The sequence below is a fragment of the Falco naumanni genome, chromosome 11 (genome assembly GCF_017639655.2).
Source record: "Falco naumanni isolate bFalNau1 chromosome 11, bFalNau1.pat, whole genome shotgun sequence".
Lineage (NCBI taxonomy): Eukaryota > Metazoa > Chordata > Aves > Falconiformes > Falconidae > Falco > Falco naumanni.
Window position 1 is genome coordinate 18,652,846 of NC_054064.1, and position 27,220 is coordinate 18,680,065.

At 37.9% G+C, this 27,220-nt stretch overlaps 1 protein-coding gene across 1 annotated transcript; it reads left to right on the forward strand.

Annotated features, from left to right (window-relative positions):
• The first annotated feature begins 6,884 nt into the window (after positions 1-6,884).
• Positions 6,885-27,025, forward strand: ODF2L (outer dense fiber of sperm tails 2 like). The gene is made up of 14 exons (XM_040611264.1): positions 6,885-7,202; positions 10,618-10,687; positions 10,916-10,987; positions 11,261-11,377; positions 13,396-13,581; positions 14,886-14,995; positions 16,481-16,616; positions 17,173-17,277; positions 18,413-18,517; positions 19,655-19,810; positions 21,869-21,972; positions 22,054-22,216; positions 23,096-23,221; positions 25,620-27,025. The coding sequence occupies exons 1-14, from the start codon at positions 7,135-7,137 to the stop codon at positions 25,746-25,748; spliced, it is 1,647 nt and encodes a 548-aa protein (XP_040467198.1). The 5' UTR covers positions 6,885-7,134; the 3' UTR covers positions 25,749-27,025.
• Positions 27,026-27,220: the final 195 nt, after the last annotated feature.

A 27,220-nucleotide genomic window follows, 5' to 3' on the forward strand; every position in this document is an offset into this window, starting at 1 on the left:
TTGATACCCAGGCGGTATAATAATTTGGTTCCACACCCCAGCTGTCTATCTTACAACTTGACTGTATGGAAAATTCTATAGGTCATAACTGGCTCCTATGAAAATAAAAATTAAAGTTTTGGGGGTTCTTCCTTTTATTGTGTAATGATAGTTTAATGACTGGAGGTATACTTGCAGCTCTACTACTTCTCTGCTAATGACTGAGAAAGTCACTTTATCACATGGTACTACAGTTTCTCCAGAAGTGGCATAGGAATAATTAAGCTTTTCTTCTCCATAGAACACCATGAGGTCTGTGTAGGAAGCTGGAAGCTGATTTTTTTTTTAAGAGCATTGGGAAGACCATACTGAGGAGCAAAGCTTATATGGGTTTGACTTTAACTATTGCACCTTTTCTAGCTAGCCTGAACTGGCATGTGGCAGTTGTGTCAGTGACTGGGACTGCAGCCCACATAGCTTTTGAGCATACATACTGTTAGTGTAAACATAATCATTGAAATCAGGTAAAGAGTCTTACCCTGTCATTTTGCACTTGCTTCTCAGGAAGCATGAAAGAGCAGATTTTGTGTGCCTGCTGCAGAAATGTTTGGGGGAGTGCCGAGTCCTGTGTTATTTGAACTGAGTGCTTCAGAGTTTTTATTGAATTAGGCAGATCTCAGTAAACTGAAGCTCCTAATTCAAATAAATCTTCCTCATGCTCGTTTAGTAAGAGCCAGCCTTAAGTATTAAATTAAATCTTGGACTATTCATATCTGATTGTACTTCAAAATATGCATTTATATGAGGTCAGAGCATCCCAGAGAGGATGCTTTGATCTAAACAGATTTTTGGAGCATTTGGGGAAACTGGCGGTGTTGCTGGAGCCCACGAGATGTCAGTGTCGCCACACAATAGACTCCTGCGGCGCCACTCGCTAGCCGGGTAGGATTGGGTGTCTTCAGAGTAATGAATGAGTTGTCTTGGATCATGGAGATTGGCTATGTCAGGTCTGTCATATGTTTACGGAACTGTAGGAAATAGTTCCAGGAACAGTGCTGCAACCCATTTGTTCTGATTGTATGATGTAGTTCCTACCAAACAATCTGTATGCAGCAGAAATACTTCAGGGAAAGACACATCAGAAGCAAACAAAAGGAAATATTTCTGAATAAATGGACATTCAGTGACCTAAAAACTACTAGAGAGAACTGATACCAGCAAATAATGCTTTGATTTCTGACAAATTTCTCCAAAGGAGCCTCTCTTCTCTAAAATGTGACAGCTATCCTGGCCTTGATATGAACTGCAGTTATGACATTTATTATTGCTTGGGAAAATGGAATTTTAGATCTGAAAACACATCCAGTAGTAAAGTTCATTAGAAATACAGAAACCCACAAAAAATGGGAAACCTAGGTAAAGCAAAAGCAGAACCTGTGAAAAGTATAAGAATAGGAAAGGAAAGGTAGAGAAAATCCATTAAAAATATTTTTAAATTGCTGCTATTAAAATGTAAAAGTTAAAGTAAAACAAAGGGCAAAATCTGATGTTATGTTGCAGATATAAAGACAGAGAAGAAAACTTCAGATGATTATTCAACATTTGCATAGATATGTCGGTGTATGCAGGAAAACCATAGAATCATAGAACAGCCCAGGCTAGAAGGGACCTCAAAAGATCACCTAGTCTAACTTTTGTGGAAAAGGGAGCTAGATGAAATTAACCGTCCAGTTCCATATAGAAAGCCTGCAGTGACAGGGACTCTACCATGTCCCTGGGGAGGTTGTTCAAATGACTGATTCTTCTCACTCTAAAAAATTTCTTTCTTGTATGAAGATGAAACCTTTCCTAGTGCAACTTGTACCTGTTGCCCCTTGTCTTCTCGATGTGGCTTCTTGTGAAGAGAGAGCCTCTGTTCTCAAAGCCACCCTTTAAGTATTGGAATACTGTGATAAGGTCCCTTCTGAGCCTTCTTTTCTCCAGGAAGACCTAACTCCTTCAGTCTTTCCTCATAGGGCAAGTTCTCCAACCCCTTGATCATCTTCATGACACTCCTTTTCACCCTCTGCTGTCTGTCCACATCTTTTTTGAATTGTGGGGACTGGAACTGACCACAGCATTCTAGGTGCAGCTTGGCAAGTTCTGAGCAGAGTGGGATGTTAGAGGGGTGATGGGCTAAGAAAGCAAGAGGGAGAAAAAAGAAAAACACTGGAACTCATAAGCTGACTTGCGTAGTAAGTATGAAACCAAGTGGAGAAATGAAACTCTGTATCTACAAGGGTATTCAGACCAGGCAGGCTATTCAGACCAGTCGCAGACCAGGTTTCTAAAATGATTAAATAGCTTGAAAGGACTCAATTTGTGGACTATGGATAGATTTAACCTGGAGCTTCTTACAGTCAGTACTCTCATTGTTCATTTATAACCAACAGGGTGGTATAGCCGTTATTACTGATGTTACTGATGCTCATTACTTATATATTTACTAATGTTGGTTCATAGGTCATGATTTTTCTGGTTCTTAAGGGCAATGTCGTGTGAATACTTTTTCACATCACTTTTCCAAATTTAAGACACATTAGATGCACTAATAAATGTGTGTAAAAGAGCTTATTGCGCTCTACTCCTGCAACAGGCTTTGACCCATACCTTTTCATAGGATTTATGTTTTGAATTCTCATCAGTGATAACCGAAACACAAAAACTAAATCCTGCCTGTGAGCATGAGGGATGCTTGAGCAGAGCTGGTGTAGGATGCGGAGGGCTAGAGCCCCATGCATGGGAGGGCAAGGTGGATGCCTGCCAGGCTCCCTCCTCCCCAGATGGCTATGCCCCAGGAAGAGCCCCTAACTAGGTGCTGATGCCCAGCTCCCTCCTGGCTTCCCAACATGGGATGAGTCAGGGCCTTTCTGGCCCATGTCCTGAATAGCAAACCCCGGCCAAGTGCTGCCAAAATACTGAGAGCTGGAGCCCACCAGTGCCCCATGTGGGACTGACCTCGGCAAAGGCTTGGCCAGGCTGTGCTAACCGTGGGCAAGTGATGTCAGCTTTCCCACCATGGAAAAGCTGGAGTCTTTAGCTACAGGGGCTGCTGCTCCCACAAAGAGTGCCTAGGACTGGGGAACCCACAGGCTAATAGGGCTTCAGCAGAGGTTTGGTAAATCTAAGAGCATCTTCCCTGAGCAGCACCATGAACAACCTGCTGGGAATGGGATCCCTGCTGTTACACAGGGAGAATGGCTTGACTTTTTCCATGGTGTGACACATGTACCCAGGCTTCCGCTCACAGTTCCAGCTGGCCACATTAAGCACTTCCAAGGAACTTCCCTTTTTCCTCTGGGTATTGTTTGTGTTCCACTAAGCACAGCCCTGAGGTCTGTTCCACCCCTGCACAAAAGGGTCTCTGCCTCCGCTCCCTGCAAAGCAGAAATTCCAGGGGTACTTGTTGAGCGGGCTGTCACTGATAAGAGAGAGAATTTGGCCAGATAAGGAATCAGACCTTCCAAAAGTCTGTCTAAAATTGAAGTTATGTATTTGAGTATGCCCTTTTCTCTTGGAAAGGAATTTATGTGACTAAACTGTATTTATACAGATTAAGCTACCTTAATATTGAAAACACAATGTGCTCTCGGTTGTTTCTACCCTTTTGCTTGGAACTCCACTCTGTCACGTGTCCTCTTGCTCTTTCTCCCACCTATAAGGTCTCTATCTTATTTCCCAAATCTTGAACAGACTCCTGTGGTACCTGCCCTAGCTCTGGCACCTCACCCTGCTCTCTGGCGGTTTTGCAGTGTAAGTAAGGGGCTGTAGCAATTTAGGAACTGGAGCCAGCAATTTCACAGGAGATGCACATCCTAAGAAAGGGGAACAAACAGGGCTCATACTCACCCCCTGGGTTGCACTGCACAGGGAGAAAGTCTGAACTGAAGAATGAATGTGAGTGGATTTAAGGACTGCTTAGTAAAAGAGAAATATATTAAAGCTATTTTGCCTCCTTTGAAGATCTAAAAAGTCTTCAGTGAACAGCAGAGATGTCTGACTGAGCTGTAAGTGACTCACATGGAAATGAGGAGTGGCACCAGCACAGCTGGATTTATGGTGAACAATTAGCACTGGGAACTCTGATCCAGGCAGGTCAATACATGTAATAAGGGAAGTTATATGTCACTGTAGCTGCTATAACCTGCATCTGGAGTAATATGTTCCCAGACATCTTTGGCCAAAACCTAAGAAGACCAACACTGAATTTGCAGTCTCAAAATGAAGAACTTCCAGGCCTGCTGCCCTATGAAATGCTGTTCAGGAGAAATCCCTTCCTGCAACTTGCCGATACCTTGGAGTTGCGTTATATTTCTTTCATGCCTTAAGTCAGTGCAGAAACACCTGCTGCTGCTCTTTGAGCAGTGAAGACGATTTAATTCTCCTGCTAAGCCGCCTGTGCAAAAAGATGAGGCTCCTTGAGTGGGTGATTGTCTGCAGGGAACTCCATAGTACTGGAGCACTGTAATCCCACGGGGGCAGCTCGCCTCAGTGCCCACTGCCCCCGTGCACTGTAGAGTGAAGGACGTTCTTGCCTACCTGCTTGAGAAGCTGGCACACTGTGACACAGAGTGGGAGATGCTGAGAAACAGGCTGGGCAAGCAGCAAAACCCACCATACCTATTTTACAAGGAGTGTGTGGGAAGAAATGTTGTCATCGCTCCATCTCTGCTGAATGTGTATTTCTATGTAAGGCAGCAAGGGTCTAAGAACTGCTGGAATAAAGAAATTCTGGTCAGTATTGCACCATGTGGTACATAAAAGGATGGGGAAGCAACAGTGCATAAAAAGGGTCGCAGCAAATCTGTTGCTTTTGTGAGACTTTTGTGGTAGCAGGCTATTGCCAAAATTAAACAAAGGCAGGCACTGGAGTTTTGAATGTCTGACATCGAAATGAAAGCTTCAGTTATACCTTTAGAGCAGATAAAGTCATGAGCCATGACACTCGGCAGGGTGCACGTGGAATCTAAAGAAACCCCTCTCCAGCACACCTCTTTTATTAGGGCTTGTAATTGTGTCATTGTGGAACTGTGTGTCATATTTCCTTTATTTTTTTTCCACTCCATGGATTGTGCCACAGTCGTTAAAATGTGGTCTTGTGGACTGAAACTTGTGATTCATTCTTTGTTTATGAGGTACAGAGTGCAATGCTATTCATCATGCTAATTAGCCTTACCGATGGATAGCGGTTGCTTTATTATAAAAGCAATTACCGCATTTTTAGATAATTGCAACAAATTATTGCTTTCTTTTTAAAATAAGTCAATCATAGAGCAAGTTCTAGGAAGTTAAAAATAAGAATTCTGGTTGAGCTGACTATGAGATACCAAAGCCACAGCGCATAGATAGCAGTGGTGAAGCAAGGTCTGACGGGAGGGGTTGATTCACAATTCAAGGCTATGGATCCTATAGAGAACAAAATATTAGGCCTTTTGCACATGCAAAGAAAAAATCTCGCTTGTAATTCAGGTACAAACAGGCACTCGCTCCAGAATGGGTAATGGAGTGATTTCATCTCTACTGGAATTAAAAATATTAAAGTTTAACTTTTGATTTTTATTTTTTTTATTGTGCACACTTAGCTAGATAATAGTCTCCAAAGAGTGTAGAAAAGGAATAACTTCTCTGACTGCTGAGGTTCTATTGCCAGCAAGAGAAGAAAATACAGACTGGCATGTGTACAAATGATGCAAAAGGGTGCGGTTTATCTTGATTTTGATTATTTCTCCCTTTGCCAAGTTTTTTTTTTTAAATTACTAACACTAATATTTACTTAGCATATTAAAAAATAACATTTCTATCAGCATGATTTTTTTTCTAAACAAAAATTATGTGCAAATTATGACTATATATGATTATGTGTACATCTAGGTACATGTGTATATGTATGTACATATGTACCTGTACATATGATTGTATTTATATTAATGATCAGTCTGTTTTGCACATTCTGTTCATCATTACCTGAAAGTGATCTTCCCACAAGTCTATTGCGACATCTGGGATATTCTATAAAGTGCCACCTCAAGTGTCATTAGTGCTTTCTCACGTGACATGATGCAAGAGTAACTGGTTTATTTTTCATCAGAACATGTTTATTTATTTGGCTTTTCTGCGAGGTTGGACAATACGTGGCTAAAGCAGCTCCACATACAGTCAGGTTACATGAACGCTTACTGTTTAAACCTCAGAAAGAATATATTGATGCAAACACCCAGAGGGAAAACAAACAGAGGACCCAAAGCTCCTGGAGGCGGCCTGCAGGCTTCTTGCCCGTCGTGCTCTGGGAACAGCCCCCTGCGCGGCACGGCCAGCACCCGCCCGCGGGTTACCGGTGCGAGCCGGTGCAGCCGCGTCTCGCAGCGCCTCTGGATCCCAACACCCGCGGGAGCCCCTTCCCCCGGGACGGGGCGGGGGGCGGCCGCCGGACGGGGCCGGCCGCGGGGAGCGCGCCACCGCCTCCCGCCCGCCACCGCGGGAGCGCGCCGCGGCAACGGCCGGTCACCCCGGCAACGGCTCCCAGCGGCGGCGAGCGCAGGCGGGGACACCGGGGAGGGGGCGCTGCCCCGCGGGAGGGGGCGCTGGGGGGGGGGGCACCGCCCCGCGGGAGGGGGCTCTGGGAGGGGGGGCACCGCCCCGCGGGTGGGGGCACGGGGGGGGGGAGGGGCACCGCCCCGCGGGACAGCTCAGGGGCCCGAGCCGCGGGCAGGGGCGCAGAGGCGCGGGGCGGGGGGCCGGGGCCCGCAGCAGGCCGGGGGGCGAGTGCCGCGGCGGGTGCCCTGCGCCACCTGCTCGGTGCGCAGGTGGGAAACCGCAGCTGCGAGTTCGCCCCGTCCTTGCCCCCTGTTGTGCGTTCAGCTGCCTGCGGCGGGGTTTGATTTCCGTGCCCCAAACGCGTGATTCGGCGCTGCTCGAGTGATGACCAGTTACGAACACGCGTGCAAGACTTCAGCTCCCTAACTGCGTTAAACCCCCGACGAGGCTGGGGTTTACTTGCTGTGGCACACTGTTTCCCAGTGGGAACGACCTGGGATGCGGGTAATGTTTCAGTTACTGATTCACAGAACACCGACGTATGTTAACATATACTGTCTTGTTACACAGCGTTGAAACAAAATGCCGTCATCGCAGTCATCCTCAGCTTTACCTGTGCATAACTCCGCTGCTCCTTTATTGGACTCTGATCTTCAGGAAAAACTTCTTCCTCACGCTGCTGAGGCAAGTTCATTCTGTTCCTCTTAAGCCTGACTTTTTTCGTTCTATTTACTTTGCTAACAAGATTCAAAACAGCTATTTCAAAATTTACTTCCCAGCTACAGATGAGAAGCACGTGATATTTCAAAGAATGGGTAAACTATGGAAAAAGTCTTGTCTGTTTCCCTCTGCTTACATAGATGGGCTCGGATAAATGAAAGATGATATTTAATCTCCTAAAATGCTGCTTTCACTTGAAGTAATTAAATTCAAGAACTTTCAGTTGTATAACAAAGAAAAAGCTATAGAGGCCTGCACTGTGTTACACAAGTTGAGATCTCCCAGGAAATGTAAGCCTGTAATAAAACAAGACACACAAATATATATATATATATATATATATAAAATAAAAAGCATTAGATGTTTGGAGCGTAGTTATTTGCCTTACGGCAACAGCTGGAAGCAGAGCAGTCTACATTCTGGTCTGTGAGGAAGTGATTGTTTTAGTTGGGAACTTCCCAAATTCTGTTACTCATTTTCTCAATTCTGCCGAGGAAATACAGATGTAAGAATATAAACTTTTAGTCTGGCAAATCCTTTTGATGGAGATGCACCTGTCACAGGCTGAAAGCGGGAGAAATGGGTCCTGGTGGGTGGAAAAGGCAAGACAATCCTTTTCTGAAAAAGAATCTGTAGTCAGTGGAGCACTGAGGGAGTAGTAAACAGAAAACTTTGTGTTTGACAAGGGCATCCATCACGCTGGAGTGCGATGGCGGAGGCAGGAGAGGTGTTTGGGGAAGGGGTTAGGGTGGCGATGGCAGGTTCACGGTGCTTAGCAAGAAAGCAGGGGAATGGGATGTGTTTAGGTGGTAGGCATGGATACTTGGCTCCGGACTTGACATGACATGGGCAGCATTGCATTCCCGTGCAGCCCTGCCCAGTGATGAGCTTTTCTGAACTGGGAAAAGAGAAAAGCCATCGCTGCCTCCGAACTGGAAGAACTCCCCTGTGAAATGTAGCATCAGTGTCGAAGCAGGACTTGGCCTCCACTGTCACCAGGGGTTAACTGGTTACCTTTGCCCTGGAGATTAGGTGTGTTCTGTGAGTGATGAGTGTGTGGGTGCATCCTGTGATATCACAGGATTCAAAAGCTGGAAGTCTTTCTTAGATATTTCAAATTCCTCCCAAATGATTCTCCTGAAGAGCTGACTTAGGCTGATATCCTTCAGTTAGCAAGATCAATGTCCTAACTGTATCTGATACGAAATGTTACGTAGCTATGAATGCTATTTCAGGGAACAATTCATGCGCCATCTGGAGAAGCCAGAAAACTCTGTTCCCTGATGTAGCTGTATAAAAAGGATTATCATAGCCATCTAAGATATAAAATATTTTACTGATATAAGCAAAGAATCTGACAGTCTAGAGCACCAAATAAGAAAATATATAAGGCATAAACATAGAACCAATGCAAATCTACATTACTTACACAAGTCTTACACTAACATTTAGTCTTATCATCTTCTTTAATGGACATATTGGGAAAATTTTCTGTTGTTATTATGTCCTGTGCACTAAGAAAGTTCCTGCAAAGTTGAAGGAATTTGGTGGGCTATGTATGTTAAAACAGGAGATAGATCACAATGAATTCCTGTTTAACAGTAGTGCCATGCGGAGGAATTATAGAGGAATGAAGGCAGGTTAATTAACAATATACAGCTGTGGGTTGGCTTCAGGGGCGGTGGGTTGGCTGATGTGAGTAAGGTGCAGCTGGTTCCTGCTAAGTAGTTAAATAGCTCTAAGGGTATGGAAGAAGAGTCCCAGATGAAGAGAGACCTGGAAGAAGCAGAGGGAGGAGAGAGAGTGCGCCCTGGATGTGGGAGAGACAAGGAGAAGGATGCAGTAGAGGCAAGAAGCAGGGTGGACTGGCCTGAAGAGGATGAAGAAGCAGCACAGACAGTAGATGAACTGTTGAAACCTTGTGGGGGTTGGTGGCTGTGCTGGGGCAAGGTGTGCTAACTACTTACTGAGGTTAACCTGGTATGGGATGGCAGAAGCCTTGTTGTAGCCGGCCAGTTTTGATAGTTCTGTGACAATGCCATATGGAACTTGCGTAGAAACCTGATCGAGTGACGAATGTAGATTTCTTTTGGAATTAAACATGATTTGTTATTGGTGACTTTCTTAGCTTTCTTTTGGAAGTCATAAAGCTAGCCTTTTGTTCTTGTAAGCTGACAGAGATTGATGTTTATTCTGATTTTTTTTTTATTTCAAAACTAATATTCTTGATTTTTCAAGTTCTCCTGGACAATGTTAGCTGTCTTACAGTATGAAGCTTTTTGTTGATCATTATAGAGAGCTAACTGTGGGGAAGACCATTTCCTGAGAACAGAAAAATGGTATGAGTACTTCAGGTTTCTGGTCACTTTTTGATTCTGGGAAGTCTTCTAAGCACTTCTGGTTTTGCTGATAACTTACTGTGGGGTCACAAACCCCCATTCCTATTGATGTATTTTTTGCTGGTAGTAAATCTGACTCAGTGTAGTCGGGAAAGGATAGGACTACTACTGAATACAGTATTTATAAGTTTGTAGTACATGCAGAGGTGGAAACCTAGATGCAGAACAGGGGTCTGTGTATGGACTTCACAAATACACATGGGATCAAGATTATGGAACATTATGTGGAAATACATGCAGGCCAGGATAAAATTAATGTTTTGCAAGGAATTGTAGTAAACCTTTTGATGCTAAAGGTTCCACCCTAAGGCAGTGGGTTTATCCTTTCACTAGTGAAATTAAAGTGTTCGGGGTTTACAATCTGAAAGTCTCACAAACTGATTTTTCTAGAATGGGTAGTTACACCACCCCCAAAATCAGACACTTTAAAATGAGAAGTTTAGTTGACAATATTATAGGCACCTAAGTTCTTTTGGATTTGTAGTAACAGTTAATGTAGGTTGATTTTTTTTTTATTTTTTTATTTTTTTTTTTTGTGATCTCATAGCCTATGCTTTCTGGTTCAATCTTCAAATTCACCTATCTATCCTGAAAGGCTTTAATACTTCATATTAGTCTCCAGAATATTATGAGTTTTAAAATAGCTTTTACTATTTGACTATGTATTTAAAGAACTGTTAAATATTTATGGTATTTAGAGACCTTTTAGCTAAAATAAAGAAAGAAATTGGTGTATGGAATTACCCTCGTTTGTTTTCTTCAGCTACAAAGTTCTATGTGCAAAATAAATTGAATCTTTAGGGTTTAAACCAATCGACTCTTGAGTAGCTCATATACAAGCTTTTATATTCATATGTAGCAAATTATATGTTCCAAATTCAAAGTCATTGAAAAAATGCTAAATCAATTATATACAGAAGTAATTTTTGATGTTTCCTGCTTCTGTCTTGCAGTTAAACATTAAAAACATTGAAACTTTGATGCAGAAGTTAAGTGAAAACGAAACCCAAAATACTGTAAGTAAATTAAAATTTCTGCCTCTTTTTGTTCTGTGCTGTACATCTGAAAATGGCTATGTCATGGGATCATACAATTTCAAGTGACAGTGGCAAATGGGAATATTTGTGGTTTATCATCACAAAGTGGAATCTTAGTTTTAGACCTGAAATGTTCATCAGTGTGCATTACCATTGCATTGTTGTGTACAGACACAAAACCAATTTTTTTATTTTTTTCCCATGAAGAATCTCAGAAGAAAAATACTTGAAAGGGAGAAACATGTTAAAGAACTTTCATCCAGGCTTCAGCTTGAAAAAGTGAGTGACCAGTTCTGTTGGAATGAATGTTTTCTTCCAATGTACTAGAGTCTTACTTATAAATTTTAAATTTTGTGATTTCTGCTTAACATTAATAACATTATTAACAAGTTACTGCTTGTGAATATACTTGCAGAGCATGTTTTATCTTTTCCAGCTTTTGAGGACATTCAAATTTCAGTTAGAAACTACAGCAAAATAGAAAGACTATAGATAGCATCATACAGCATATTTCCATAGACCAACAGATTTGTGTTTATTTCTCTTTCTTAGCTCAATGTACAGAAAGAAGACCATCTGTCAAAATCAATAAAAGCAGTACAAGCTCACCTGCAATGTCAGATACAAAGAAAAGAAGTGGAAAATGATGAATTAAAAGTGAAAATACAGGTCAACATATTTTCATTTGTGTTTCAGTTTATTTGGAATAATAGCTTTACTGTGGTCAGTTTAACTGAGGTGTGAGAGTTAAATCTTAAAGTATCGCTTGAAATCAAACTCTCTGTGAAAAAAAAATCTCAAACAGTAAAAATCATTAGCATTTACATTTTGCACAGTCCGACTACACAATCTTAATTGCAAAGGATTTTTTTTCTCAACTTGTGCATGCTAGCAGTTCTGCTGAAGACGTGTTAAGCACACATAAAAACATTTGCATTGACCTAACTGCTATCTAGGAGGTAGATATCAATCCTGAGGCAGTCTCCATATAGTCAATGAAAAGAGATAGACAAGTCCCCAGGATGACTGTGTTGTCAGATAAGGGTGGTGAATCACTTGTTTCTTTTTATTGACACTGAAAGAATAAATGAATCTCTTAATATTGACTGAAAGAGAAACAGTTCAGACTAATGCTTAACTTCACTTTAAGGTAGGTGAAATTATTTCTATTTTCTGTTCTAAAAAGAAAGTGGTAAATTTGGGCATTTCCATCAGTTAATGACTTTAGAACAAAGCAAGGACGAGGTCATATGCCAGAGTCTGGAGCTGTATGAGGCCTCAGGTTTCAGTATTTGAAACTTGTCAAGAACATAGGCGTGAATCAGAAAATATTGGCTAACAATAACATACTTCTAATATCCAAACTTTTTTTAATAGCATACATTCCCTAGTAATTTTATCATTTGAAGTTAAGGAGCCTATAGCAACTCAATTCCAAAAAAAGTCACATCTGTGTCTGTATAAATGCCTCATGTTTTCTTCTAAACAAAACCTGCTTTCTTGTTCTACCTAGTACAGCTACAGAATTCCAACAACATTTTCGTTGCATAAAGTAACTTGATATACAATTGTGTATTCATTCAATCTTCACTTAAGTTTTCTTTGTTTGCTCTTGAAGTGCTGAAGTCAGTTGCTAGCTTAAATCCTGTTGATTTTGTTAATATCTGGACAGCAGCTTGCGAAAGCTTAGCGTTACCCTTATGAAATCTCAATTTAAATTTACCTCTGCCACTGAATAACGCCCAGAGCACTTACTCTTAGTGTGATTGTGACCTCCTGCGGTTATAACGGGGGATAACAGTTGTTGATTTATACCAACAGTTAAAGAAGTCCCTATAGAGTCAGATTTTCTGTATTTACTGAAGGTGTTCTCACGCCACCCCAGCCTCACACACACCCACACACACACCCACCCATGCCAAGTAACATTTTTGTTTATGAAATGCCCTATAAACATCTAGATACGAATACTGCTTCCTGCATATTTGGTGGGTTTTGTAATTTCATTTTTTGAAGTAGTACTTTACCTTTTGGTGAGTCCTAGTACCTTAGACCATCTTTTACTTGGAAAGCCATATATATTTTTCATTGATTGTGGAAACATTGTGGGGTCATTAGCAGGACCTATACTAACAGATATCCTCTCATAGGTATAATATGCATATTTTATAGGAACTGGCAAATAGTATCTTGAATAAGGCTGGTACATTAATGTAGTCAGTAGGTTAAATGGCATGCTATTCTGGGCTTAATTATGTTCTAAGTGAATAAACTTAAGTGTCAGACCTAGATTCAAGTAAAAGAAACAAATGCATTAATCATTCTTACAATTAGAATGTTTATCAGTGACTTGAGAAATTGATTTACACTGTTAGCCTACTAACATTGCTGTAATTTGGCAGAATAATAAGTTATATGAATGGAACTTGCACTTGTCTCTATTAAATAGTTGTCTACTGGTAGCTTGGTCATACTTCCTATAAGCTGTAGCACCTTAATAATTGCATTTGAGATTCTCCAGTATTGCTTTTATTGTATGTCATCATGTAATGTTTTAATGTCTGGTCTTTTTTTTTCCATTTGTATTTAAATAACAAGTGACATGTTGATGAAAAATACAAAACTCATGAAGTTAGAGAGGTCAGCTTCCTGCATTTGGAAAGAGTTGATGTTTAATTATGTTGCAGACTCTAGAAAAGAAAATAGCAGAGTGGAAACTTCAAATTGGTGAATACAAGCACCAGATGTTAGCCTTAAAGGAAACAAGTGAGCGAAAGAAGACTGCTCTGAAAAAAGCCATCAGGTCCCAGAAACAAAGAGCTCTGCACTTTGAAGCAGCTGTGGAAAATCTAAACTCCAGAATAAGAGAACGTGTGAGTGACTATGCTGTGAGCAATGTTGTGCTGTATGGTTTTAAGGGGAACAACTGGGAGACTTTCAGCTGTGGAAAACGGGGAAAAAGTTGGTTCATCATGCTGCATTTGTACCTTTTACTTATTTTGCTGCTTGGTTAAGGAAAAGGTTTAAGTGACATGCAAACTGTTACTACATTCACTGCCTTTATTTTGTCAAAATTTAGTGAATGTCTTAAGCCATGATGTTGTATACCTCAAACTGTAATAAGTAAGGGAAGTCTGATAACCTTTCAGTTACACCTTTCCTGATCTTCCTGTTAGACCTTTACAGATATACACTAACTCAGAAGTACAGTGTACTAAGTGAGAATCCATGATTGGGGTTTGAAGTCTGTTTTCTTTATTTATCAGTGTATGACGTATCATGTGGATGCTTAGCTTTGTTTCTAAGCTGCTTGCTCTGAACCTTTTCAAAATATAAATAAAAAATTCCTTAATGCAAATTGTTCCATAGATTCTTGCCTTGCATGTCCCTACAGTGTGTAATTTTTCAAAAAGGCCAGGTGGATCAAAACTGTGCTGAAATCTTTATTGCCTTATGTAGGTTTCCTAATAAGAGTATGTTTTCATACTTTCAGATGTCTTGCCATCATTTTGGATGTGTTAGTACTAAAGTTATATTTTTCCAGTTAGTATACCAGGAGATGGTTAATAATGTCTTTTTTTCCTCTTTGATCTTTGTGAGAAGGCAGTAAGTGGATCTTTAAGTACACCTAGCAGTACAGAGGGATGGCAGCTAACTCCTGAACTTTTGATGTTTTGTAGTCACACTATTGTTTTCTTTCCCCATTGAAGACCTGGTGAACTTCAAGATAGCATGTGTTTGTTAATTATCCATAGTTCTTTGCATTTCCTACCTAAGTATTATTTTTCATTCTTAAAATGTTTTGGCAGAATTTTATTTTTGTATTAATTTATGTAATATGTAGTAGAGATGTATTGGAGACAAATACTTTTGTTGTATGAAAATATTTTCACCTTAAATCTTGAAATATTGTTGTATTCTACAGTTGGTATAAAGTGCCAGTGTTTAACTGTGTGTGTGCCTTGAAAGTAAGTCTGTACATAGACTAATCTTTTAACAAGTGAGTGGTTTTGTTTATTTTCTTTTGATCCAAGACAAAATTTACATTGCTTTGTACTAGGGAGATCCAATAAAGCCATCTTATATTAAATAGCTCTTGTGTTTACTAAAAGTTGTAGAACTAGATTGTCCAGTGGCAATCTTTTTTTACATAATGTGTAATTCCTGTATTCTCTAGGAAGTAAAACTGTCTGAGATACTGTCGGCATCTGATGCCTGGAAAAACCAGCATGATAGAACGGTTGAAGAAAAGACAGCGTTAGAAATTCAAATAGAAGATCTTAACAAGTAAGTTAAACTGATATTTTTTTTTTGTATGTATTCACACAGTGTTGATATTTAGTAGTGTAGTAGTTGGTGTTGACAATGTAAACAAGTTTATTCATATTTTAAAATTCTGAGCAGAATTTAGAAGTTGGAAACAAGAACAAATTTAACATTCTTAGCCTTCTCTTTGCTGTGTTTCACAACCTTTTTTTAAAAACGTCGTTCACCCATACAAGTAAGGAGCATATTCTTTCCCCTGCATACTTCCAATTAGCCTGAACTTGATAGTAGCTACTATGCTGCTTCCTCAGAACCACTTATTAACTGATTCAACAACTTGATTCTTAGGCTTCTAAGCCTAAGAAGGTTCTTAGACGGTTCTTAGGCTTCTAGTTTCTGCTTCAGACTAATGATGGTGAAATTATTTCAGTTCCGCTAATGTTTTACCCCACTAGTGGATAGAGAAAGGTTCCTCTCAGATGCACATTTGAACAGTTCATTCTTGTAAGGAAAAGCAACGCAGAATTGTCCAACCTTATTCAAACTACACAATGAAATCTTAATGTATGTGAAGGATATGCCATATTCTTTGGCAGACAGTGACAAATATCCTTTTACCTTTTCTGTCAGTAGAAACATGGACTGTAATTCAAGGAAGCAAAAGAAACTGTAGGTGCCTTTATTCTAGGTCTAAGGCAGAATGTGTATTTTACAAAGAGCTTGATTAATCCTCATATATGTAACAGCTCAAATTAAATTGGCCTGACTTATATTTGTGTTTCAGAAAATCTGACATTTCTGAAAATATTTTCAGTAAGTGTTAAAATTTTAACAGTGCAGGTACTTGTCAGTCCTAAAATCTGTCTAGCCTGCTGTTTGCCCAGGGTATATGAGGAGGCATCTAGGAAAGTCCAAAAAAAAATGGAAACATCTATAATATTTCCCTCAAGTACTCATCCTGCTTCCAATAGGGTTTTTTTGCTGGTTTTAATTTAGCTGAAAATAATAGCCTTTGCTTAAAATCTACCATTCCAACAGACTTGTTCTACTAGGCAGTGTATGGCTAAACAGCAAAACAAATTTCATTGTTTATTAACGTTAAAAGCAAATGGTGAGGCATAGCACAACTTGTTGCTTTTGATAACAGAAAGTACCATTTCTAAACTAGCTATGGAATGTTCTTAGTAGGACGTTATCTGACAGACCCTATAAATTCAATACAACTCAATTTTGTACAGTAAGTTGTCTTGGAAACGTGCTTGGACATTCTAGGTAATTTATTAATGAGCAAGGACCACTTACTTCCTTGGTGGACCACTCTTTTGGATAGTTTCTTATTTCTATAGATACTGCTTTCTTGGGATGCTTAAATGCATTCTGTTTTGTTTGTGTTTTTTTTGCTTAAAATGAGAACAATGAAGGAGTATGTGTTAAGGTACAACTTAATTTGCATAAAGAGTTTTGCAAGCATTATATACTACACAGAGTTCTTGCCTGTCTAACAAGGCAGATCACAAAACTTTTGGAAGAACTGAAAAGAAAGGAGGAATGGAGAAGAAACTCAGATAAGGAAATTCTTGGAAAGCTGAATTCTGTTAACACTGAAAACGAAAACATTTACCTTGAAAATGAAAAATTAAAGGTAAGATCATTATAAAACATTGTTGAATGACTCTGCATTTCAGATACATTAATGGAGTAACCACATTAATTCCCTTGGGGCCCTCTGTCTAGAGATCCCAAACCTGTAGAATAAATTTTGCTGTCCATGTTCTGCAGTAAGTGAAAATGAGACATCTAAATTTTATCAGTGGAAATCCATAGCAAAGCTAGGAACAGGGTTGTCTAATCATCTATCTGCTTAACCATTTATTTTACTGACAGTAGCTAGAAAGCTGCTTAACTAGAAATTGTTTTTTTATGTTTGTAAAACTTTTTGAAATTAAAGGACTGGGTTTAGCTCAATTATTAATTTCAATTTTTAAAGGCGTTACAGGTTTTGGATTGCATTTATCCTCCAAAGTAAATGTTCTCATGAGCTGACAAATGAACTGTGGGCTATAATTTTTGATTGACAGGATAGACAATTGTGTCACTCTTCCTAATGCCTGCAGGTCACTTTGTAGTAATATCACATGGTAGATTGTGTTATTTTAATAACACTCTTACAATTTTTTTTTTCCCATGGTTTAATCAAGGCTTCCCTTGCTACACTGGAAAAGAGTACTGTTGAAAGTGAGCTGCTAAATCTGCAAGAAAAGGCAAAGCTGCAGGAAAACCTTGTTGAACTGTACAAAAATCAGGTGACCAGTATATTTGAAATGTTTAAGTATGGTTTATAAATTTGTAAGCAGTTTTGAGGAAATGATATTTTATTTGTAATAAAACAGATTTGTTGTCATGGTGGTTGTAATACTGTTGTAACATTGGGGATGATGGAAGAGAGTGCCATTATAGACCATATCTCCCCACTATTACTAGGATGCATAATCCTTATTAAATTGTGTGAAGCCCAGCTGAAGCTTATTGAAGCCAACAGAGTTAATTACATATTGCTGAGAAAAGACTTGCTTCCTAAAAAGCAAGTTAGTAATCTAGTAAACTGTATTTAAAAAGAAAAAATCGAGTCTAATGTCTTTAGTAGACATATCCAATGATATTTTTACCTCTCCTTGGACATCTTTATTTCCACGTTCCTAAGGATAATAAACCAGCATTCAAGTACTGCTGTAAGAGGCTTTTTATTTACATATGTAGCTCCATATTGAAAATACCAGCAAAACATATAAATCAGACTTAAAATGAGCTTTTTTTATCAATTCCTTTTTTGTATTTGGCTTTATTCACGAGAAGAAATTTTAGAACATTGATTCAAAGTTGTATATGTTTCTGTTATAGTATAGACACCATTTCACTGACATTCTTCACTTAAGTCTTTTTAAAATCATTGACAAGAGAAAAGACACAATACAAGATCTAGCTATAACCAGTGTGCCTTGTCTGTGGAATGCATCACCACAATTAAAGTTGCTGCCAGCTTTAAGATGGAAGATGAGATTCCAGCGAACCGCCAGCCTTAAGCAGTGAGTGGGATGAAATTCCCTGCCTGGGTAGCTGTGGTGACTCCAGATGGGAGCTGCCCGTGACACTTGTTACCTGGGGACAGAAGGATGAGTCAAGTTGGCTGCTGCTTTAGCAAGACTCATTCTCCCTTGTTGAAAACACAATGTGGATATCAAGAGTGCTCTTTTCCTGGCTACCTTTTTATATTTGCTGTGATGAGTAGGATAATGAAAGTAAATAACTTATCTAATGACAAATATTGAGATTCTATCTAGAAATCAAAGGTTTTCCTTTATGCTTCTTACTAATGATTCTATTGTCTATATTTAAAAGAAACACCTTGCAAGTGTATGTGAAAAATATATGTTGTCCTAGGTACAAAAATTACAAACAGCAGTAGAAGAATTGAAATCCAGATATGCAACAGTCTTAACTGAAAACAAAAGAATAACAGAAAACAAATGCTTAAATGTAGATAAGGTAAGTCTTGCAGTGATATAGCATGTTTCCAGACAGTTCTGTAGGACATTGATCTTTCCTACGTTATTGTGACCCACTTATTAGAAGTCACAAGATACTGGCTCTTTTTTTCTTTTTCCATGTATAAAACTTTTATAAATTCACTGAAAGTTTTACTAACTCTTACTTGTGAGCTGGTGGCTCTTTTGATCAATTGCAAACAGGTGAGAAATCATTTCTAGAGTAATGATTAAGGAGTGGGGCTATTTTAGAATTCGAGAATTCTTTTATTTTTAAAAATGTGGTTTTATTCTTGTTGATTTTAAAACTAGATCTTTCAACAAAACACCTGTGAAAGCTGTGTATTGAAGCAAACCTGTTGTAAGACTGCTTTGTTTTACCTAGCAGTTAAAACAGAATCCATAGAGGGATGAGTTTTTTTTTTTATGTTTTTCAGCAGATGGAGCTGAATACTAGGACACAGTTAGCACATTCTTAAGCATCAGAAAACAATGCAAAACTGGTAGGAAAACAACTTTCCTCAGTTCCATAGCTCATCAAAATACATATTCTTTTAAGCAATTAAGCTGAGGCAGGGACAGGTTTTGTGTTGTCTGCAATGTTCTGTTTTGGAGAACAGAGTTAGTCCTCACAGAGAAGCATCTTAGGTGTTTGTTTTATTTCATACTAACTTTATTTTTCCATGATTGAGTTGTAATAAGGAAAATTTCTGAACCCATAAGTAATATTTGCACATAGCTTCAGATGGCATTAGGTGTTGTCCTCTTTCCAAATACTGCAATAGCTGTATGGTCAGAATTTTTTCTGTAGGCTGCTTAGTGTGTCTGTATGCCAGTTCCCAAATCATACTGTATAAAAATAAGATACATTTGGATATTGCATGATGAACTGCTAACACTTGCATAATTTTGTAAATGTTCATTATGAGTGTTACTGAGTCTTTAATGAAATGTAGTCAGAGATGGAAATTTCTCCAGTGGTGAACTTGTAACTTTGTCAGTATTTCATACAATAGGTGATATTATGCAGCTTGTGTAGAATTTCAGATTTATTACACATATGGAAAGCCATTAGGTATTACAACAATTGATTTATGGTTTTACACTTACATTTTTCTCCTGTGATGATACTATGCAGGTGAGGGACAAAACAGAGGCAGAGTTAAAGGCGTTAGAACACGTTTGTGACTTGCTGAAAGCAGCTGAGGAAAAGCAGCAAGGATATCAGGAAAAGCTTATTATGTCCTGGGAAAGGATCCATACAAAGAAATGCATAACCCTTAGGGAGCTGCAGGTTCAGATGCTTAGAACATGCTGATTTTTAAAGATAAATGAGAAAGTTATGTGGAAGAAAGTGGAACATTTTTTTCCTATTAGTGTGTGTGACAGTTGAGCTGTTTCCTTTGTTATTTGCTTCATAAATCAAAAATGTCTTCTGTAGGAATAGCATAGTGCAAATAAAACTATTGCCAACTGTATTTACATTAATTCAGTATGTGACAAGACTAGTTACTTTAAGATCCTGTATCTTTTAAGTAAGTGCATTCTTGATCCTTTTGAATACTGATGTCCTGAGATGTGTAGCAGAATTCTTCCCTGGAAATAAATGTGCAAGTATAATTATTGTTTGTATTGAGTGGAATAATTTAATTTCACATTACTTTTGGTTTTAATGACTAATTTATAAACCAGACAATATTTTCTATGATAAATAGTCATAAACTGTATTGATGATGATGTATAACTTTTAATGATTTCATTTTGTTCATTGATAAAATATTTTTAAAATGCTTAATAGGATCATTTCTATTTTTAGCAATATTTTGGTACTACTGCTTGTACTTAAGCCTGGATATGAATATTCCTCAGCTTTTTATTTTCCCTGTGACATCAATTTCAATGGCAGGGCTAAGTTTTAAAGGGTTTTGTTGTTCTCTTTTCTCTCTCCTTTTAATGTGCTTTTGAGTTAAAGAGAATACTCTGCTAGCACAAATGACAAAGGCATTTGAATCAGTGGGATAGGAAAGGGGCTTAATCTTCCTGTCGGTGGGAAAACCAGCTGAAATACAATGAGTCTCTGTGTCCTTATAGACTTTATATGCTTATTAAAAAAAAAAAGTAGTTTTTGATATATTTTTTTAGATTTCTTGTCAATATGATCATCAAATTTTGTTCTTATATGCATAATTTTAAATACTCCTTTCAGGAATGCTCATAAGTTCATAAATCCATCTTTCCTTAGTAAGTACTTAAGCAACAAGTAATTTTGAGGTGCATATATGTAATGATGTATGTAACAATCTAACTACATGTTTTCCTGAATAAATGCAAAAAAAACCCTTGTAAGTACAGTGAAGCAATTGGAGATATAATCACCAGTCTGGTGGAACAGTAGTTAAATTTCAGTGTTAAATCTTGGTGACATTCTTTAGAGATTCTGACCTTTGGTCCTATGACCAGAATTCAGGAAAAATTCTTTGAAGTAACTGGACCATGTGCAGAAACCTGGGTTCAGGTGGACCAGGGCATCAGTTCACTACCCCTCTGCTAGAGGTTTCTGCAACTACCAGCCTGCTTGCTGAGCAGCCTGTAATTCACATTAAAAAAATCAGCCAGTTTACTTCAAATTACTGGATGGAACTGCTTGAGGTAGCCCAGTGAATGATGGCATTGCCTCTTAAATAATGGTGCCAGCAGGCTGCTGATGTGGTGATTTATTACTAATTTGCTGCAGATGGATGATAGCAAGATAACAGTAATCTCATCACTACTGTTAACAGATTTAAAAGAAAAGATGTAAAAGTTTGTGAGTCTGGATGCTGGGCAGGGGAAGACAGTTTGGCTTCTTGCTTTTGTTAGCTGCTGCTACTGATGTAGCTCTTCTTATGAACTTGGTTGTCTGTCTTGATACTCACTACTTCATGAAATTCTTTGCCAGTGCTACGCCGTCATGTGGTAAAGGTGTGTGTGTATATATATATGTGGTATTATTTTTATGCTTCCTGTGACTGTAGTGTGAGGGAACTTATTTTTGCTGGAATCTAAATCAGAGTCAAAGTTCACAAGGAGGTAAACCTGGCCAACCCCTAATACACAGGGCTGCATGAGCAGCATATGGGTTGTGTTAGGGCTTCACTTTGTTACATAGCAGGTTCTCAGCCTTCAAGTATTTACACAAAGTTTTAGCCTGTTACTTTTGCTGCATTTTATTTCTTTTAAAGAAAAGATTGTGTATATTTGAGTGTAATACAGCGTTTGCCTGAAATTACAGTTAAATTGTTTGATTAGATTTTAATAGGCAAGCTTACTTTGATCTGTAATATCCTGTATATAGGTCTCTTCAACTAGAAAGGAATTGTCATTTTTACAGGAGGAAGATGATGTAACTTCCTTGTGCAGTCTTTCCTTAGAAGAAGAAAATTGTAACATTCAGAAGAAATATGAAGATCTTAAATGGTAACTAAAAAAATCTGACTGTAATTAATTCCTACACTGTTCTGCTATAGTGAATTATGTGTTAATCTGTTTTGCATAAAGGCAATTAGAAAAGATGGAATTTCAAAATGAAGAACTCGCTTGTCAGCTTAAAAAGGAAGATGAGAGTCTTCAGAGCAGTAAATTGCAGCTTGAAGAGAAAATTGCAGAATATAATGGATTAACCAGGCAACTGGAATCTGCTTTGGAAGAAGGGAGGAAAATGGTACCAATAATCTAATACATTTCCTAATATTGTTTTCCTTTTTCTGTTTTAAAATAGCATTAAAAAAAATACGCTTGAGAAGAAAAGATGGGATAAGATCTAGATGTAGGGAGCAATACTAAAAAGTTAATGGGAAATTCTGCATGTTTAAGTATGGATTGCACAATTAAACTACTTTGTGGCATTCAGATTCTATTGAAATAAATGACAAAGTTCAGTGGGCCAACATTTCACTATCGTTTTTTTGGTGACAATCAAAATGCTTTAACCACCTAATATTAAATCCCACTCACATGGCAAAAAGATTCTGAACAAAAGCTTAATCTTGCCTTTTTCTTGTTTTCTCTGGAATAGGCAGCCCATAAGAACTTTGTTGAAGTCCTTCTCATTTCAGAGGAAGCCTTTGCACACTTTCAGTATTAAGCAGAGATTTGTCCTTTGTAGAAAGGATGCAAGCAGTAAATCAAATGGAAGAGGAAATATAATTAAGGTTGCAGTGAATTAATTAGTTTAATCAGATAATATGTATGTAGCGATAACTTCTGTCTTGGATTAATCATGTTGAGATAAGCTATCTGAATTTTTTTCAATACTATCTGGGGGTATTGATTTGGTTTGAAAAGAATAACAACTTTGTAACTCATTTGTAGGTTAAGGCAAAACTGTCTCCCTTCCAATAATACATGTTTTTCCAAATTGAAACTTCTTTCAAATTTATCCAGTTATTTCTCAGATTTCATTTCTCTGTGTAGGAAATAACTAAGGTATTAAATGATAGAATAGGAAATAGAGCTATTAATGCTAAGGTATAAGAAAATAATTTGGTTTGGGCTTTAAGTGAAAGTAAATATACATAATTTCTCTCTCATTACTATTTAGGTAGCTGAAGAACTGGAAAAAATGTCATACAAAGAACAAGCCCTTCAGACAAAAATGCTGGTTCTTGAAACTGAAGTGAGAAAGGGGCAAGAAGAGAGAAAACAACTCCTCTGTGTATTACACAATGTGAGTAAATAATACTGTTGATAACTTCAGGAATTACTTAACACATCACTACTTACAGTAAAAGTTACTTTTACTGGAAAACACACTACTAAAACAACATATACACAGTTTTGGAGACAGCAGATTAATTCAACTTGATGATACACTTTGTATATTGACATATCTAATAGATTTAACAGATGCCCAGTCTAACTAAATCACTAGAATGATATTGAGTTTACATCTTTCATTCAATCCAGTTTTCCCAGCAAGGCGAACACGAAAAAATACGTATGAAGTTGTAATTTCCCCCTCAGATTAATCATGTTCAGTAAGCATACCTGGATTTGAAAGGAAGTTCCATATAATAATTGGAATAACAGTTCTATATGTCACTGCGTAACAGTTCCATAGCGGTATCTTACCCGCCCCCCCCCCCCCAAGCTGATAACAAGAATCTGATATTATGGAAATTTGTGAAAAGCTTTCAGTTTATATACCAATGTTGGACATAAATGTAGCTAGTAACAAAAGAGATAATCTAATTTTTTTCCGAAGTATTAAGCCTTTAAATGCCCAGGTTTTGATATGTTGGTGCTTACCTATTCAGCAAAGCCACAGTCTAAGAAGGTATTTTGGATGAGTAATATTCTCAAAAGAAGTCAGTTCTATTGTTTTATCTAATCCAGAAAAATTCAGCATATTTTCTATTAATGTCAAACAAAGCTGAATTCCCTAGACTAGTGATGGCAAATAATTTGCTTTAATCAAAGTTTTGATATAGTTAGAGATTTGTCCTGTGATAAATGATAATAAGCTATAGAGCTATTTAAAACAAATATAGAAGACACTTAAAAAGTTTTACTGTCACTCTCCTAGACTTTCAAAAACAATATGCTGTATTCTGACTGGAAGCATTCAAGGTTAAAATCAAGCCAACCTAAAAGCAAACTCTGATCAAGATTTAAATAAGACATCAGAGAATAGTTCTGAATTCAGTATGCTTTAACTAATTTTTGTCTGTGTCTGGTGCAACTTAATGTCTGCATTTACCTCAAGACAAAAGTGTTCTTAAAACAAAATCAGACACTGGCTAGTGTTTTATTCTACTTCAAATATTTTTTTCATAGGAATGTGTTACCATGTTAATGTAGAATAGATAAAAAAGAAAATGTTGTCTTCTGTCCCAGAAAGGGACAGATTTGTTCCCAGGTAATGTCACAGGTATGTTTTTCAAATGCTTTCTGTTTGAAGCCTACAGTTAAAATACATATGTGAAAGATACATATATATGAGAGAAGAACTGTTTTAAATTGATTATTTGGTTTTTATTCTTATTACATTTACATATAACTGAGAATGCATTATGGAAAATGATAAAATGGTCTTATACCTGTTGTTATAGTGAAACTGGAAGCAAAATAGGACTGTGAAGGTAACTTTATCCAGTTATTCATTCTAACTTTACTATTTTTTTCTAAAGTTGGATTTAAATCTGATGTCTGTAATTCCGTATTTTTTAAAATTGAAATTATTTTAGTCAACTAGCATCTGAAATATGTAATAGACATAAAAGGAAATACCTGAATATCTGTAGTATTTATACAACAAATGATATATGGTGTGCATCAGGTATGAATCTAATGAGCAAATAATATTGCTATCAATCATCTAATTTATACAAGGCATCAAAAATCATATTGTGTAAGAAATCAGTAACAGATGTTTGCTTGAAAAATCAGCATGAAAGAGAGTGTTAAGTTCATAACAGATCTAGGATGCTAGGAATCTTTCATGTTAAAAATTCAGGTTAGGTTTTACGTTCCTAGGCCTTTTTTAGATTATGAGTGTATTCAAACATGTTCAGTTTGGTCCTGACAACACAAAGCTTCAATATTTTGAGGTCTTTAAGGGAAACTTCCTCTAGAACAGGTTGCTCAAAGCCCCATCCAACCTGGCCTTGAATGTTTCCAGGGATGGGGCATCCATAACTTCTCTGGGCAACCTTACCAGGGTCTCAAGACTCTCACAGTAAAGAATTTCTTAATATCTTATCTAAACCTACCCTCTTTCAGTTTAAAGCCATTTCCCCTTGCCCTATCACTACCTGCCCCTGTAAAAAGTCCCTCTCCAGCTTTCCTGCAGGCTGCTGTTGGGTACTGGGAGGCTGCTGTAAGGTCTCCCTGGAGCCGCCTTTACTCCCGGCTGAACAACCCCAACTCTCTCAGCCTGTCTTCATAGCAGAGATGCTCCAGCCCTCTGATTATCTTTGTGGCCCTCTGGACTTGTTTCAACAGGTCCATGTCCTTTTTATGCTGGGGGCCGCAGAGCTGAGCGCAGTACTCCAGTTGCCTTAGGTTATTATTTTGATTGATTTGTATTTTATTTCTAAGTAGGATTGCATTTCTCTTTTCCTTAGAATGAAAAGCACCATGAAGTACATTTGAAAGAGCTGGAGAACAGCCTGCAGAAGTCGGAGAACAAGAGCCAGAGCATCCGGAATTATGTGCAGTTTTTGAAAGCTTCATACATAACAATGTTTGGTTGAATTCTTTAGTTTTTAATTTAGTTAATAATAGAGAAACCATTATTATAGAGAAATAAATAAGAATTTAGTTAGTAACACAAACTTTTCAAGGTTTGTTTCTAAATCTTGTTGGAGGCAAGAGATTTTATAGTATTTTACAGAGTTGAGTACTATTATGTTAGTTCTTCCCAAGGAATACTGTCATGGGCAGGAAAAAGCAGGTCAGTCATTACTGTATATCCTGCTGGCTGGTCACATAGGGAGAATTTACCTGGTATTACTGATATAAAGAATTGTATTATTCACGCAACAGAAGTGAAAAGGCAGACTGCATGACAGTAGCGACAGGTGTGTAAGTGTGGGGTATGCACACAAAGTTGTATATTGGTCTGTGAATTTATCGTGTGTTAAGTGCTGTCCTGTAAAGTCTTATGTGCATCCTTTTAGTCTGCAGTAAATGCAGGTGATCACAGATTACCTTTCAGTTCACATGGGGGGAGAGAACGTGGACTGGTTGCATAGTAATTTGTGTGTTCTAATTATTAAAAATTATATATAAGTCATTATACTTCTGTAAATGTAGAAATTTAGTTGCCTAAGATAATGATACCTATCCTATTAATACAGACAAAAATTTAGAGCACGTTGGGTTTGCTTCCTCTTTTTCCCTGCAGCTTAGCACCAGTATAGCACGCGCTACTGCACTGCATGAAGTAGTTGCCACCACAAGGCTGTCCCATCCAGCCTTTTCTCCCTACTTCCCATTATGATCAGGAGTATACTGTAGTAATATTTTACAACCATAAGTAGGAAGGTATTTTAGATACAGGTAAATTTTAAGCTCTGAATGTGTTGGTGTGCCCTTTCACAGTGACACAGCTCCAGCAAGGTGGGACAGTATTTGCCTGTGTGTGAGTACAAAGGCTGCTGTCATGAGACTGACTTAAGCCTCAGGTTAAACACATGTAAATAATCAGCTGATACAGGGCTAATAATTGTTTTTTATAGATATATGCTGTGATATGGTTTTGAAAAGTAGTGCATTCAATTAAATATATGTAAATTAGAGTGTGTATTTAAAGAATATATATTTTTTGATGGAAAACATGTTAGTTCATGTACAGACAATACCTGTTTGTTAAACACAGTATTTCATTGTTAGTTATTTATATTGTATAGAATGTTGACGTCTTTTTTTTTTTTTTTTTACAAATGCTTATCGATCTTAACAAATACTGGTAAGTGCTAATGATCTGCTTGTGTGCGCTTTTTAAAAATAAAACTGTCATTTATTATATATGACATGCTAGTAGCAAATATTTCTGTTAAATTTGGGGGTTTTTTACCTTAAACATACACACACACTTAGAACCATGTTTTTATTCATTTAGTTCTGCTTGTGCTCCTTATAAAATATCAAAACCTTTTTGAAAATCATTATGTATGAAGGAAAGATTTCAGAAATAGTGTTACATCTAGTCCATGACTGGTTT